We start from the raw sequence: 14762 nt of genomic DNA, 5'->3' as shown, positions 1-14762 counted from the left end.
ATAATTCAAGTCAATCTGTTTTATCTCAGCTGGCGATTTCACTACTTTTAGCACATTTGCTACTTTATTTCCTATACATGTAGCTCACAATCAGCCCCCAAAAAGTCCCCTGGATTTAAATCCCTTTAAGCTAATGACAATCTAAATCAATTTCCACCCTTCTCTTGTGTTGATCGGAACACAACAGCTGCAATTAGGTAATTTCTATTACACTGGCTGCATTTCTTTATTGACCTGGCTGAACTAGTATTTGTAAATCCTTTGTTTTAACAGACTTTCTGTAACAGGCGGGTGGAGTTTAGGGAAATTTAAGTAGAATCACTAAACTGACTATAATGTGATTCAAATCACACATTATGTGCAGATATTTTGAAAAAAATATAGCTTTATGGATACCATTTGGGTCAGGTTGTGTCTCCACACAGACTGAGAGGAAGCCAAGTGTGCATTTTACAATTTAGAGTTGACATAAGACAGTTCCGTTACTGATTCCCTGTGTGATAACTGCCCTCAAATAAAAAGAGATCAACACACTCAGGTCCTAACTTACCGTAATGTTCTTGAAAACAATGAGACAGAAATGACGGATTATGTAGCAGCAATCACATAACAGACAAACAACACATGGACACAAAAGACATGAAGACTGCCACAGAAATAAAATTTTGATCACATACTTTTACAAAAAAAGAATGAGATTTTAGGGTGATTTCTGCTACATTACCTCAAATCTTCCTTTTTGCAACACAAATCTGACTAAAAAATATCTAATAATATTTACAAATGCAAGTTTTCCTTTTCTTCTCTCATTAAAAGTTTCCAAACAGCAAAATCTTTAAACTTGGACACACAAGTTAAAGGTTTTAACAACTTATTATTGCCTAAACTATCGCCTAAACATAGCAACATGAGGCTGGAAAAGTACAGCTAGTACACAGCTGACAAAGCTGCAGAGATGTTGTGCTTTCAGTAAAGACAATAAGCACATGCACCCTACAGTTAATACGGGTCACATGACTCAAGAAATAAATAAGGAACAAAAGGGAGACAAACAGGAAACACGTCTGATGAACCAGCTACTGCTTACTGTGTAGAAAAATGTGGCAACAGGTTTTAGAAATCTATTCGACCTCTGCACACCAGATGACCACATTATTGTTTAAATATTTGTATTTTTTTGACAGACAGTCATACAAAGTACACAAACACACATATTCACTCATTGAATCTGAGAAATAGTTTCCCAAAAACTTTGACCTAAGTCCTAGAAACACACATTTTTAGATGCAATGTTTTGTTCCTTAACACCAACGTGCAGGAATGAAAAAAATATTTTTTATGAATATTTGAAGTTTTTTTTCTTTTTTTGAGAGCAAAACACCATCTGATATTTCCTAAAAAGTTGGTCACTTGCTGGTTTATCATGTCACAAAAACACTCTGTAACAGCGAGGTCAAACAAGCTTTGAAATGTGTGTGTGGGGCTTTTTTTTTTTAGGCTTAGCCACACACATTCACACACACTTTCTTTCTAGATGACGATCTCTCAGCTGAAGAAAGACAGAAGGAGAAAGAAAGAAAGAAAGAAAGAAAGAAAGAAAGAAAGAAAGAGAGAGAGACTACTGGATTAACAGGATGTTCAATCCACCAGTGTACTCTGATCGTCCCTTAGTTCAGTCCGTACATCCACGTGTCTCTCATGTCAGCGTGGCGTGTCGTCTCTACGTCCCGCCGTTGTAAGAGTAGTCCGCCTTGTTGTGCATCACCAGCTTATTGTCCACAAAGTAGAAGCTGTCGGACTGCGTTTCGTATGGGTGCAGGACCATCTCTCTGACTATGAGCAGAAAGAAAAAAAGGCCCCTGCTGTTAGAGCATTGGTTCCAAACCTAGGGGTTGTGCCCCTCACAAATTCCCAAGATGATTAAAAGGATAAAAAGGAATAAAACACATGTTTTTATATGTGTGTTTTTCAGCTATGCTAGCAGCATGGGTGACTTTTTCCTCTAGCACCACCATGAGGTTGACATTTGTGGGTTTAATGAAATGAAATCAGCTTTAGGATGGATTGCCATTCAATTTAGAACAGACATTCCAGTCAGCCTCAGCTATACTTTGTATTAGTGCTAATTAGCAAATGTTAGCATGCTAACAGGCTAAACTAAGATGGTAAATATGGTAAACATAACCGCTTATCATCAGCATGTTAGCCTTGCTATTGTGAGCATTCTAGCATGCAAGTGTTAGCATTAAACTCAAAGCACCGTTGTGCCTAAGTAGAACATCACAGAGATGCTAGAAGGGCTGTAGACTTGTTTCTTTGTGAAATACACTGGATACTATCACCTCTTTAGGACAATAAACAAATCCTTAAAAAAAAATGAGAATGTATCTTTGGTTGAACTGCTCTTGTGAGCCCAAACAAGTGTGCAATTAATCTGTTACTCAATTAACAGAAAACTAATTGTCAACCGTTTTTATAATGTAGTATTTGTGCCAAATGAGCTACAAAGCCAACACAAAAACATGTAGGCCTACTTACTGATGTCCTCAGACAGAGGTGGGAATTCATAGATGTGTTCACAGGTGTTCTTGCTGCTGGGCATGCAGAAGCCAAACTCAAAGTCAAAACTCTTGAGCAACTTCTCTCTAAAATAATGTCTCTCGATCATCCTGAAGTTTTCTATCGGCTTGTCTCCGACCGTGAACTCAACTCTGGAGGGTCGAAGACAGACAGACAGAAAAAGGTGAGTGATACAGAGAAATCCCAGACAGCAAAACAAAGCGAGAGAGAAGACACATCAGTGTAAATAACGACATATTTTAACTTACGTGGCTCCAACTTGTCGCAGTCTGAGAAAAGCGGGGGTGAACTGGTAACGTACAAATCGGCCGCCGTTTGGGTCAACTTCCCTCTTCTCTCCTGCTTTGTCTAACATTTGTGTGGAACGGAAACAAAATATAATGAAATAGCACAACATTTTTCCTTGGGCTGAATGTGGTTGACTGAAAACAAACATGTTAGTAGAAAGAAAATTAAACAACACAAAAATTTATCAATCATAAAAGTACTAGGTTTATATTCTAGTTCATGTTTGCTACAAAAGAAAATTGTTTTGTTAGAGAATAAGCCCCAAAGTGATGGGAAGGTACTGGGTTTGTGTAGTGGATGTGTGCAGCCTGCTTGTTTGAGGCAGATATATAATGTTTGTTTACCAACTATTAGTGCTGTCAGTTAAACGTGTTAAAGGCATTAACGCAAACCCATTTTAACGGTGTAAATTTCTTTTATTCGCGAGATTAACGTTCTTTTGGGCCTAGCAAACTTTTTTTTTTTTTTTTTCACATGCTGTTGCAACAACTAGTGACGTCAAAAATACAACACCACACCGGATCTAGCTAGACCGGAAACAAAACAACAAGCATGCCGCAACACTTGTTTGGGCTTGCGAGCCAGCTAAAGAGCAGTAACCTCACCCCTAACGTTTTGGGTGAATGGATGCCAAAAAGATTCTGAATCAAAAGTTTACTTTTTAAAAGTTGCCAAATGATTCCATTGACAAGACCAAAGTAATCTGTGGGTTTTGTTGTTGTGAACTTAGCTATCATTGCAGCACGTCCGGTCAGAAATACCACTTGATGACCAAGCAAACAGCTGATGCCAATTCTCCGTCCCTTTGTCAAAGTATTTTTTTCACCCTTTTATTGATGGACAGTGTTACATTGTGTGAGAAATAATTTTCTCCAAGTGTGAATGACTGCTCCAAGTGAGAATGTTAGTTTGAAACTGAACACTACAGTAGGCTATGTGTCAATGTTGTTTCCAATAATAAAAAAAAGATTTGCACAAGCAAGCCGATCCACCTTTCTATGTTGATAAGAGCATTAAAACGAAAAAAAAGGGACAAAAAGAAATCAATGGACATTTAGAATAGATAAAAGTGTGCAATAATTGAGAGTTAACTATGACAACAATGTGATTATTCACGATTAAATATTTTAATAGTTTGACAACACTACTAACCATTAATTATTATAATACTATTAAACATTTTCATGGTATAATAAAAGGTTAGGTGAGAGAAATCCATCTCAATTGACTCGCCTATGGATGGAGGTTTGGTGATTTCAAACAGCACTGTGGCGGTTTCCATATCTCTGATCTTGAACCTGGTGAAGTCAATGTTGTAAATGTTTTCGTCTGAGCTGCACAGATAATCTGAGAATGAGGGAGAGGGAGAAGGAAAGAGTGAAAGAAGATGAAGATGAGTTACAGATTAGACACAAATACACATTTTTTTATAAAAACATATCAGGTAGCTTACATTCACTCCATGTAGGCCTGAGTATCATAGGCCTGAGTATCATAGCGATATATGTTCATAGCAGAGGGTGATGGTTGGTCTCGAAAGAGATTTGTAGACTTAAAAAAACTTAAAAATATTTGTACTTATTCTCTGGTCAGATATTTCCAGATCTCATTAAGGAACCTTTAGATTATATTTCATTTAGGAAACGTGTATTGATGCACAGAGCACTTTTGGTAACTAATGAAAAGGTTCAAAACACGATTAAGGTTACAAAAATGTTCTGCTCTGAAACTCTGGTACTGTATAACACCACACACATGGATTTTCTAACAAATTCCCACCACAAGAGGATCAGTTAGTTTCTTATTACAATATTAAAAATATATTGTTTGCAGCTATTAAATGTTGATTGATTTTCTTTATTAGTGAATATATTTAGCAAAGATATTATTGCGATATTATTGCGATTATGACTGAAAATAAATACTAGTCATGTTGTTTTACTGTTAACTGCTGCAAACTACTGCAAAAACAAAATTATTCTCTTACAGTAACAAGCACTAGTTGCATCGCAGTCAGGAGTAGGCCTGCACGATTCAGGGAAAATATGAATCACGATTTTTTTAGCTTACAATTGATATCATAACTCTCTCTGCCACGATTTTTTCGGCAGTACCAAACTGATTTTTTGTGGTACCTATAGCACACTGCGCGTCACTACAAACTGTAAACTTAGGGGCTTCATTGAAGAGAAGGAAAATTAAATAAGAATAAAAGTTTATATATATATATATATATATATATATATATATATTTATATTTATTTATGTATTAGTTATTTGTATTCTTCTAATCCTTCCTGCATTCTCCAGGTAGTGTCTCTGCTTATTAGCGTTCCCCAGCACAACAGACACTTTGTTTCCTACCTGATCCACTGATACTGCTGTAACTGCAACATTTCTCTCCATCATCTCCACCTAGACCTGTTCCCTCTCTTACCTCACACCAGCAGCCACAAAGCTCAGACTTAATGAATTAATACCATTGGGATAACGTTTCAGGGATTTAAGTGTGGATCACTGCAGGTCTGAGCAGCCTCGACCTGCAATCACTCATGTAACGTGAGTGATTGCATGTAAACAGATCTGCGTGTGTCACAGAAGTCTACACAGTGTGTCCGCTGACAGTCGACCACATCTGTCTGCTCAAAGACCAACAGTAACAGCAGTGGACGTCTAGCAGTACATCGAGGGATCGTTTAATTGCTAATGTTGGCAGTTCTGACCGGCTAATCACTCCACCACCAGCTGATCTTTATGACACATTGACAGCTTCCATCCAAAAAAACGTGACAATATCCAGATGTTGCAATCAGATCCCAAGTGTGAATCTCATGCAAGTTTTTTTTTCCTATTTCTATTACAATTTACAATATATTGCTATATTGATTAAGTCAGTAACTACATTTTGTACATTTCTAAAAACGATAAAAAAGGTTTTCCTTGAGGGACCAGTAAAACAATGGATGTGATGTAATGGTAGGACGTGTGTAGGAACAGACTGGCATTACACTTGAGGGGAAACGGTCTGACTTGAAATTAACTGCTGATGCAACACACCTGGCAACTGACAATTACGCATGGCTGTGGCTATTGATCGCAACAGCATCCTTGACAGTATCATGACCTGTACCTGTAAACCATCACTTGTATCAGGGATATCTCAATCATCAACACTAAACAAAAGAAATGTGTTCAACAATTCTTTTACAATGGCTTCACTAGAATAAAAAGATAATTTACACAAGAACATTAAATGATGGCTCCAATGTGAGAGAAAAGATTGATTAATTTGATCAAATTAAAATAGTGATGGCGCAGTGGATATGACATGCCTTTGGTGTGGGAGACCAAGGTGTGATTCCCACTGCAACACATCAACCAATGTATCCCCGAGCAAGACACTTAAGCTCTAGAGGTGTGCGGCCTTTGATATATATAGCAATAAGTCGCTTTGGATAAAAGTGTCAGCTACTGACATTTAATGTTATTACAAAAATTCATTTTATAATTAAAGTTTATAAATACGGCACCACCCTCATCAAGCAGCATGCAATTTGTGACGATCTCCAGCAGCCAAAATGAGGGAAATGACTGGATGTCTTTTCAATGATTAATAGTAGTTTACCAGTGTTGCCAAGTGTAAAATGTAAACGAGATACTATGTAGGTTTGGACCAATTAGGTTGAAAGTGTTTTCATACACTTACTTACTTACAGTGTCCCAACTGGAGCCTTTTTGCTTCTTGAATGGTGTTTATTTCCACATTAACTCCCCCTGAAGGATTATCTACACTGCTCCTTGCGTGTTACTTCTCATGTTTATATATTTATGCCGAAGCATAGAACCATAACCCGAAGTCACAGCTAGTTGTCGACTCTGTTTACTGTATAAGCCGAGTGTTCCTGACACAGCTGATCTGATTCCATGTGACACTGTGACGCCTTTGCTCCTCTGTCAGTCTGAATGCTGAGGTGGACGCTGATCACACCACCGTACAACACAGAAAACAAACACCCTCAGCAGCCACATCATTTGAATGAATAACATACATGTATGGCTGCAAGGAGTCGTAGCATTAATAATACTTCTGCATTTAGTGTGTGTTCGTCTTTGACACAACTCCTAAAAATACAAGTAAATCCAGAATCAGCTAAGCTCTACAGAATATGGAAAAACAGTCACCATCTGCAAGCAAATGCTTGCAGGATATTACAGTAAAACAGAATGATAAAAATATCATCAGGGCCATACTTTGGCAATTTTCAAGTTGTAACCTTCACTGATCCCGACCCACTTGTTTTTCTTTACCGCAAGCATAACCACAACAAGCAACTCATTCAGTGGCTCTGTTCATGCAAGATTACAACTTGGAGAGGTGATCTACTGTGGGAGGAGAAAGGCACTTAGACCCAACACAGCTCACATTGGATAGAAAAAAAAACTGTTTGGTTTTGTATGAAGGCTAATCTTACTGGTCATTGGAGGGAGGAGGTTGAGTTAAAGCAACGAGGGGAGAAAGCAGCCGAAAAAACTGGGGTAGCTAAACAGCTTGAAATTCTGAATGACCCTCTCTACATTTTGACTGTCTGGTTTCAACATTTAACAAGCCAAATTACAGGAGGAAGATTACAGTAAACTTGTGTTTGAATAACAGAACTTATTTACTCAAATTCAGCTTAATATAAAGAAAAAGGCTTGAGGTATAACAATTTCCTCCCCTAAGCACCCTGAACTGGGATGAAGTTTGTCTGATAGCATGCAGGTGTAGAGGAGCGACGTAGATCTCGCTTTCACGCAACGATTTTTTACTCTATTGGAAGCATGGATGAGTTTGAGGGCAACTGGATGCCAGAAATCTCAGTGTGACTGCAAATCTCTCTTGTAAACTTACTAGGTTAAGGGGAGTTATTTTATGGTGAATCAATGCCTCGATGCAACGAAGTAGGTCATTGAATTGTTATGCAGACATTCTGAAGTATTCAAAGTGCTTCTTTTCGCGATTGTTAACCTTTTTCTTCTTCTAGTCCATAGAAATAGCAAAGTAAGTAGTCTTTTTTCTCAGTTGCACCTTTTCTGTTCAGGAGAAGACTGCAATTAACGTCGCGACTAGCACACGCAAGTATAAATAGTTAGGGCGCTCCCATGACGCCACACTGTCGGGAACGGCGAATATACTATACCTGGCGCATAACAGACCTGAATTTGCCTGCTGATGACCACAGTATCAGGGCAACAGTGCTGAGGTAAAAATGGGGAAGGATTAAAATGAGACTATTTAAAAAAGGTTGGTTAAGGAAGAGAACCTGAGTTTGGTTTGACTTTCATTGCAGACATTTCACATTTGGCCAAAAAATGGCCTCTGACACGTTCTCAGTTGCAATATCTGTGTTGTGATAATTGTTCCCCAATTATATGACCCATCTGCATCATTTCATAACAACTTTATCGAGCAATAAAGTTGACCTTGTTTTATCACCTGCTACCCCATTTTAACTGCACAGTACAGATCATTTAACTGCATCAGATCTACACCACTACTAAAATAGTACAAGCCAAAAATGAGTGCAGGCCTAAGTGGGTTATTTGAGCTCTGGGTGCTTAACAGACCTTGTGGGTTGAAATATAGAATGTATTCTTACTGATAATTACATGGGTATTTTGCTTTCATACTGAAGACCTCACAGTTCCACAGGTCGGTTCAGCCTAAACCAGTTATGCTTGTACTATATGAGTGCTTTTGTCACTCAGCGGACACAAAAATAAATCTCACCAGTGTGAATTCTTTTAAAGCTGTGAAACTGCAATGCTTCATGAATATAATTATTAGACTGAATTCAGCTCGATGCTGACCAAAGTTCTAACCATGAGCTAAATTTGATATCACCTATTTCAGAAACTCTAACAGAAGTAATGCAACATTAAAACATGTACTGTGGCTACGGAATATACTTGTCCCTGATTGGCTGGAAGGTGTCTGTTAAAACAATATATCTGAACACGTCTGACTGGATAGAACTACAAGTAACCGGCCGATATAAATACTAGGGGTAAAAAAAAATTAAAAAAATTCACGTTCGTATCCCAATTTCAACTCTACAGATTTAAAACAGATTCATAGAATTTTATTTTTTCGTTTTCTAATGCCATGTATTTGGCATGGGCCTAAAATTCATATTGTGATATACATTGCAGCCTCTTGCGATAACGATATATATAAATCATAATAGAACCATTTCACAACAGGATAACATAGACCCTAAAGAAAGCAAAACAGCTAAATGTATTTATTTTAAGAAAGAAAGATATGTTTGTGGTATGTATTTTAGAGAATATGTATTGTGCAAAAATGTATTATACAACATAATGTTGCAGACAAATAAAATTCAAGTACTCTTAGAAGCAGAGACTTTGAGAAAGAAAAAGCTTAAAAGTACTGGGTTTCTTTCCTTTAGTGCAAACCATTCTAAAAATGTTTTAGTAAGGAACAGACACTGTACTGCGACTTTAAATAAAAACATATTTCAAACCAGGTTTCTTACCTGCAGCCTAATGTAACGCATTTGGTTTTAAACACTTGGTTCTTTTATTGAAATGAAAACTGGTATCTTGTTAATAAAAGGAAAGGATACTGTGAATTAGGGCATGGACATTTAATAATCAAAAATAAGGCTGAAACTAACAATACATTTGCTGATTATATTTAAATATCATGTCACTGAGACATTACATAGCTAAAAGGTCATGTCTTCAGTTGTTTTGTTTGACCAAAAGCCCAAAATCCAGAGATTCTCCATTTTTTATTTGATTAAAAAATAAACATAAAATCCTCTTATTTGATAAACTGGAATCAGAAGGCATTTGCAAAAGAATCAGTTAGGAAAATGGTGAGTTAACTAATAATTTCAGCTTGAAATAAAAAACAATTGATTAATCTGAAGGTATAATCATACTGAAAAGATGCAGCTTACAAACTTTACGCTATTTCAAAGTCACTTTTCTGAGAATTCTTTTCTGAGAATTTAACCAACACAAAGTGACCTCCAAGCAGCTTTTTGACTGTGAATTGTTAAGTTTGGCTGAGCTAAGATGTCAAACGAGTCACAAAGCAACAGAAGGGCTTCAGGTTGTTTCCTGCTTTGTTCGACCACCACAAACGGTGTCAAGCAAGCGTGAGTGAGTTCACATGTCCATTTCTGTCTATGTAAGTGACAGAAATGGTGAAAGCACAACTACACTGTTAAACAAGGGAGCAGAGCACAAGAAAGAGAGAAAAGTGGAGGAGGAAGTATGTGGGAAAACAGAGATGCATGCTCCACTTGCTGTAACCACAGGGAGATGCTTCACGTTGCCGTAGTGATTCAAGCATGTATCCATGTTGCTGTGGTGATTCACACATGACTCCTCTTGTCTCCAGCGATGACGCTGCGAGATAGGAAAGTGAGAGTTTCCAAGACCATAACAGGATTGAGCGTGGGAGACAGAATCATTACGTGTTGTCCGTTTCTGTGAAGCTGGCTTACGATACTCAACCGCGGGGATCACCAACAACAGACATGCAGACGAATACACAGATATAAATATAGCTAGACAATTAAAACATCAGAGTACGGTGACCATCAGTAAAAGAGGAAAGGAACAAGATGAGCCAAAGGATGTTCCCAGAGCTCTTCCTCTTCTCAGTAAGCTGCGATTATGGACTGGATGACCAAAGTCTCATTCCTCATCACAACAAACGTCCCGTATTATCTTGAGCTATATATACACACACTGTATATATAAGAAAACGTTATAGCAATAAAGGCAAAGAGGAAAAGAATAAGATGATGAAAGAATATGATAATATTTGAAGGTATCTTGTTTTATGACTAATTACAAGAGAGTAAAAAGACCACCAGTACATGTAGAAATAAAGCTGGGAGAAAAAATCAGACTCCAAAAGTGTTTGCATGTTATCACACTCGGTATGTATCGTAACGGCCAATGGAACAGTGTTGTGTAAGTAAGGTATTACTCTGGCCTTTAAATAGTCAAATGCCCTGCTGGCCACCTGTCAGGTAACTACTGGTTTAAGTTTAAGACCTGAGTTGGTGATAGATGTAGGTGTTCTTGTGCATATAAGAGCTTCTTGGCTGCCATCTCTCTGTGTGTTTCTCTATAAGAGGCCTGTTTGAGATTTAAGGGTGAGCCTTAATTAAAAACTTTTTATACTCTAACATGATGAATACACACATTTAAATAAGCCATTTCAAGCTCTTTTCAACAGTAAGTTTGGTAACCAAAATGTTTTAAATGGCAAAAGAGACCTTTAGCCATGAAAATATATACCAACTTAGTTTATCAGTGAATGAGCATGTAGTCCAAATTCACACCTGCTCGACCTACAACAAAATTTACTACTAACACGTTAATGCATCAGTAGGGTGTATTAACGTAAGTACATTTCCAGGATAATTGCCCGACACAGTTGCTGTGTCTGGAACTTGGGTTTGCAAAAAAGAAATGCAAACAACTCTGACCTTTTTTTCTCCTATCCTAGAATGTGTGTGTGGAGTAGACCCAACTCCACAGCTAATGCATCAGTTACAATAATGAAATAATGTAATATATAGCAATGCAGTGGCTGTTTTTCTGCATAACAAATACTTTTACTTGTTACTTTTAAGTGTTCTGCTGACTTCTGTACTTTTACTCAGATTTCAAATGAAAGACTTTAACTAGCTACCTGAATGCACAATTAAACTGAAAACTTCAGCTTTACCATTTGAACAGTTAAACTGAGTTAGAAGATATCTGTAATCTAGATGTGGTCAAAAGAAGGAGTGTAGGATTATAAACACGTGCAAACATGACACCTGGGTGTTGTAATTCTCTTCTCTTGTTAAAGTGAACTCCAGCACGAGACAACAGCTTTTCATGTGAGCACAAAAGTATGACACCCTCAGTGACCCCAGCTCCCCCACTCTGCACCTTTCTACTCAAATAAAATCATCCTGAAGTGAAGAGGATACAATGCAAGTCATGTATTTTTTGGGTATGTTTTGGCAATTTGGGACTCCTTAACTGCTTCATCAAGTCTTGTTCATCAGCCTGGTTGCACTTATTCCAACACTGCACACACGTTTTTTAAAGCACCACTTAACCCACCACCATAATTGTGTGCTAAAGGTAACCTCCACAAAATAATAGTAGGCTGACAGGTCACATAGCTACTGAGACTCCACCAAAAAGGTTTAAAGCACATTTACAGGTACAGACAGGTTAACATTTACGAGATAAGGGTCAGAAACGCAATATCATGTGTTTGAATAGGGCCTATGTATATTACATAAAGAAGGGGGAAACGGCGAAGACATGATATATGACTCATAGCCTACATGAGCTGTAACATCTCGACACCTTTGTCCTGCTTCGTGTCACTCCACAACCGATAGTGAACTTACTCTCTGTTATCTTCTGCAAGCCCAGAACATCCTCCGGAGTGATCACCGTGCTGCCTTGCAGGTCCTCCTCCATGGTGATCGGGACCCCCACGTCGGTCGAGTTGCAGCCTTTCTTCACTTTCATCACCGCCGTTTGCTTCGGGCTGCTGCCGCTACTGCTGCTGTCTGTGCCCCTGCCCGGATTATTACCGGCAGCCTTCTTAGCGGTTGATGGGTCCTGGCTGCTGCCTCTGCGGGTACAAGAATAGCTCATTCTCCGCTCCTCCTCCCCCCTCTCCTAACCCAGAGCTTCCAAAATACAAAACAGTTGCCTCCCTCTCCCCCTCCCTCACCGAAGGATGCACAGTTGCTGTCTGTTATCCGGTGCCTAATTCAAATCCGCTTCGGCTGTTTGCAGTCTGCCTCCGCAGACGGGTTGCGTGCAGCGGCTCTCGTTGGTTGAGCGCAATATGCGGAGAACGAGCTGATGATGTCTGCTGCTTTACTGCGCAACTGCTCTCAGATGCGCTATTTCGGTTGTGTCAAATCAAGCTAGAAGTCTCTGGGGAAACATCTGCTGGGTTTGAAATTAGAAAAGAGGCGGCAGATGGCAGTTGCTGTCAAGGAGGGGGAGGGGGCGTCGCAGTAGGGGCCGTGCTGCTCGTGCTTCAACGCGCAATCAGCGCATTAACCGACAAATGCGCGCAACAATCCAGTTGACACAGCTTCCGTAAAAGAAGTTTTCGGATTTGCAGAATTTGAGCAAATAGTCAAAATTGACCAGCACAAAAGACATTCTGATGAAAGGCAAACACTATTTAGTCAACCTACAGGTGTGCAATTGTCATTGGATAATTGGCTGAAGGGGATTTCAAATCTATTGGATAATGGATCCAAGGGTGGGCGTTGCCAAAGTTGTCAAAATATCCCTCATCCTGCGTTATACTAAACAAAGCAGGATCAACCATTAATCATCAAGACCTCATTGTATGACATTTAGTTTACTAATTCAAGGCTCGCTGATCAGGGTAAAACTGTGATGTCCATGTGGGTACCTTTGCATACAGGAATTCCAGAAAATGAGAGAGTGGATAAATTAGCAAAGGAGACGTCTCCTTTCATCATCAGTTCTACATTTCCTTTCTTGACCGTACGGTCAAGAAAGGAAATGTAGAACTGATGATGAAACTGTCAAACTCAGTCGGGAAAAGCATTGCGTGCAGGGAAAGTTCAAAGATGTTCTTGAAAGTGGGGTTTCTGTAAATGGAAGAAAACATTTATTTACGTTTTTGGGAAAGCAACATACTACTTAGAAATGTATTGGAGATGAAATAAATAGATTTACCAAAAGGATGCAGTAATGCAACACATAGGATGCTTATTGCCTGAACACCCTAAAGAAGAAGAAGAAAAAAACGATCACATAGTATCTTAAAGAAAAGAGAAAGTAGCCTACAAGTAGCTTATTGCACCCATCAAGTGCAAACAATTAGAGAAAACATGACAAGTACAGTTCTTCATTCAGGCCCAAAGGCTCAACTGAGAGTGTCAATCCAACATACCTCTCTGCACTGAGTTGATAATGTTACCACCTACAGGACAGGGGGAAGTTCCCAGGACTTGATTTTGATGTAAGACTGTTACATGAATATTTCTTCCACCACTGCTTCTGTTAGTCCATTAAATGTGTTGAGTCTCAGATCAGCAGCCTCCTTTACATTGATGAATTCCCCTTTAATTAACTACATTATCCAGACTTTACATGTATAGCTGTTGTCTCCTGCTGGAAATGGTCATAACTGTGGCATTGTAGAAAAAAATAATAGATCATTGTAACCCATTAGTAGAAGCTGAGGAGATATCAGAATGGAAAACAACTGTGTGGGCTTCTAATCTTTTTTCTGTCTCTCCTATTGATACACATATGTCTCTGCAGGACTCACTGGAGATCTCAATCACACATGATTATATCTATCTCAGCTCTCTAGGGTCACTGTGTGACGATAACAATGCCAAACCAACAGAAACAGCAGTTAACAGCAGCCACAAACAAAGCCCATTGTGACACCAATGTTAAGACTAAGACAGAGATTTCAAGAAGCCATTGTAGAAAGGTTTCAGCTACATTAATGTTTGATATGTGTCTCTGCACCGATGGACCCCAGAATGCTTAAGAGATATTCAAGATTGTGACGATTCCCTAAATTACCATAATCATCATAGACCTAGAAACTCAGGGTTTATGTGGACATACTGCATCCTAGAGGCAACCTGCGTTAACTGCAGTTTTTTTTCAAATTTTATAGGCGACTGTGGTGGTTTTAGTTCATATGCTGACCAAAACTCGCATAGTCAAATCTCAAGTTTACAAAGTTTAAGGCCAGCTTTTCCCAAACGGATGTCAAAACAGATTTCTAAGTTTTAGTTTGTTTCTTTGTAATCAGTATAACACGTGTGTGTGTGTGTGTGTGTGTG

General features: G+C 38.7%; 1 protein-coding gene across 1 annotated transcript; it reads right to left on the bottom strand.

Moving 5' to 3' along the window:
* Positions 1-1394: 1394 nt before the first annotated feature.
* Positions 1395-12605, bottom strand: unc119b (unc-119 homolog b (C. elegans)). Its single transcript, XM_034889300.1, has 5 exons — positions 12309-12605; positions 4102-4215; positions 2829-2928; positions 2539-2711; positions 1395-1833 (listed from the first exon to the last, which is right to left on the bottom strand). Exons 1-5 carry the CDS (start codon positions 12559-12561, stop codon positions 1721-1723), a joined length of 753 nt encoding a protein of 250 aa, XP_034745191.1. The 5' UTR covers positions 12562-12605; the 3' UTR covers positions 1395-1720.
* Positions 12606-14762: the final 2157 nt, after the last annotated feature.

The sequence above is a fragment of the Etheostoma cragini genome, chromosome 13 (genome assembly GCF_013103735.1).
Source record: "Etheostoma cragini isolate CJK2018 chromosome 13, CSU_Ecrag_1.0, whole genome shotgun sequence".
NCBI classification, from domain to species: Eukaryota; Metazoa; Chordata; class Actinopteri; order Perciformes; family Percidae; genus Etheostoma; species Etheostoma cragini.
The sequence above is the reverse complement of the archived record's forward strand: the minus strand, read 5'-3'. Positions and strand labels throughout refer to the sequence as shown.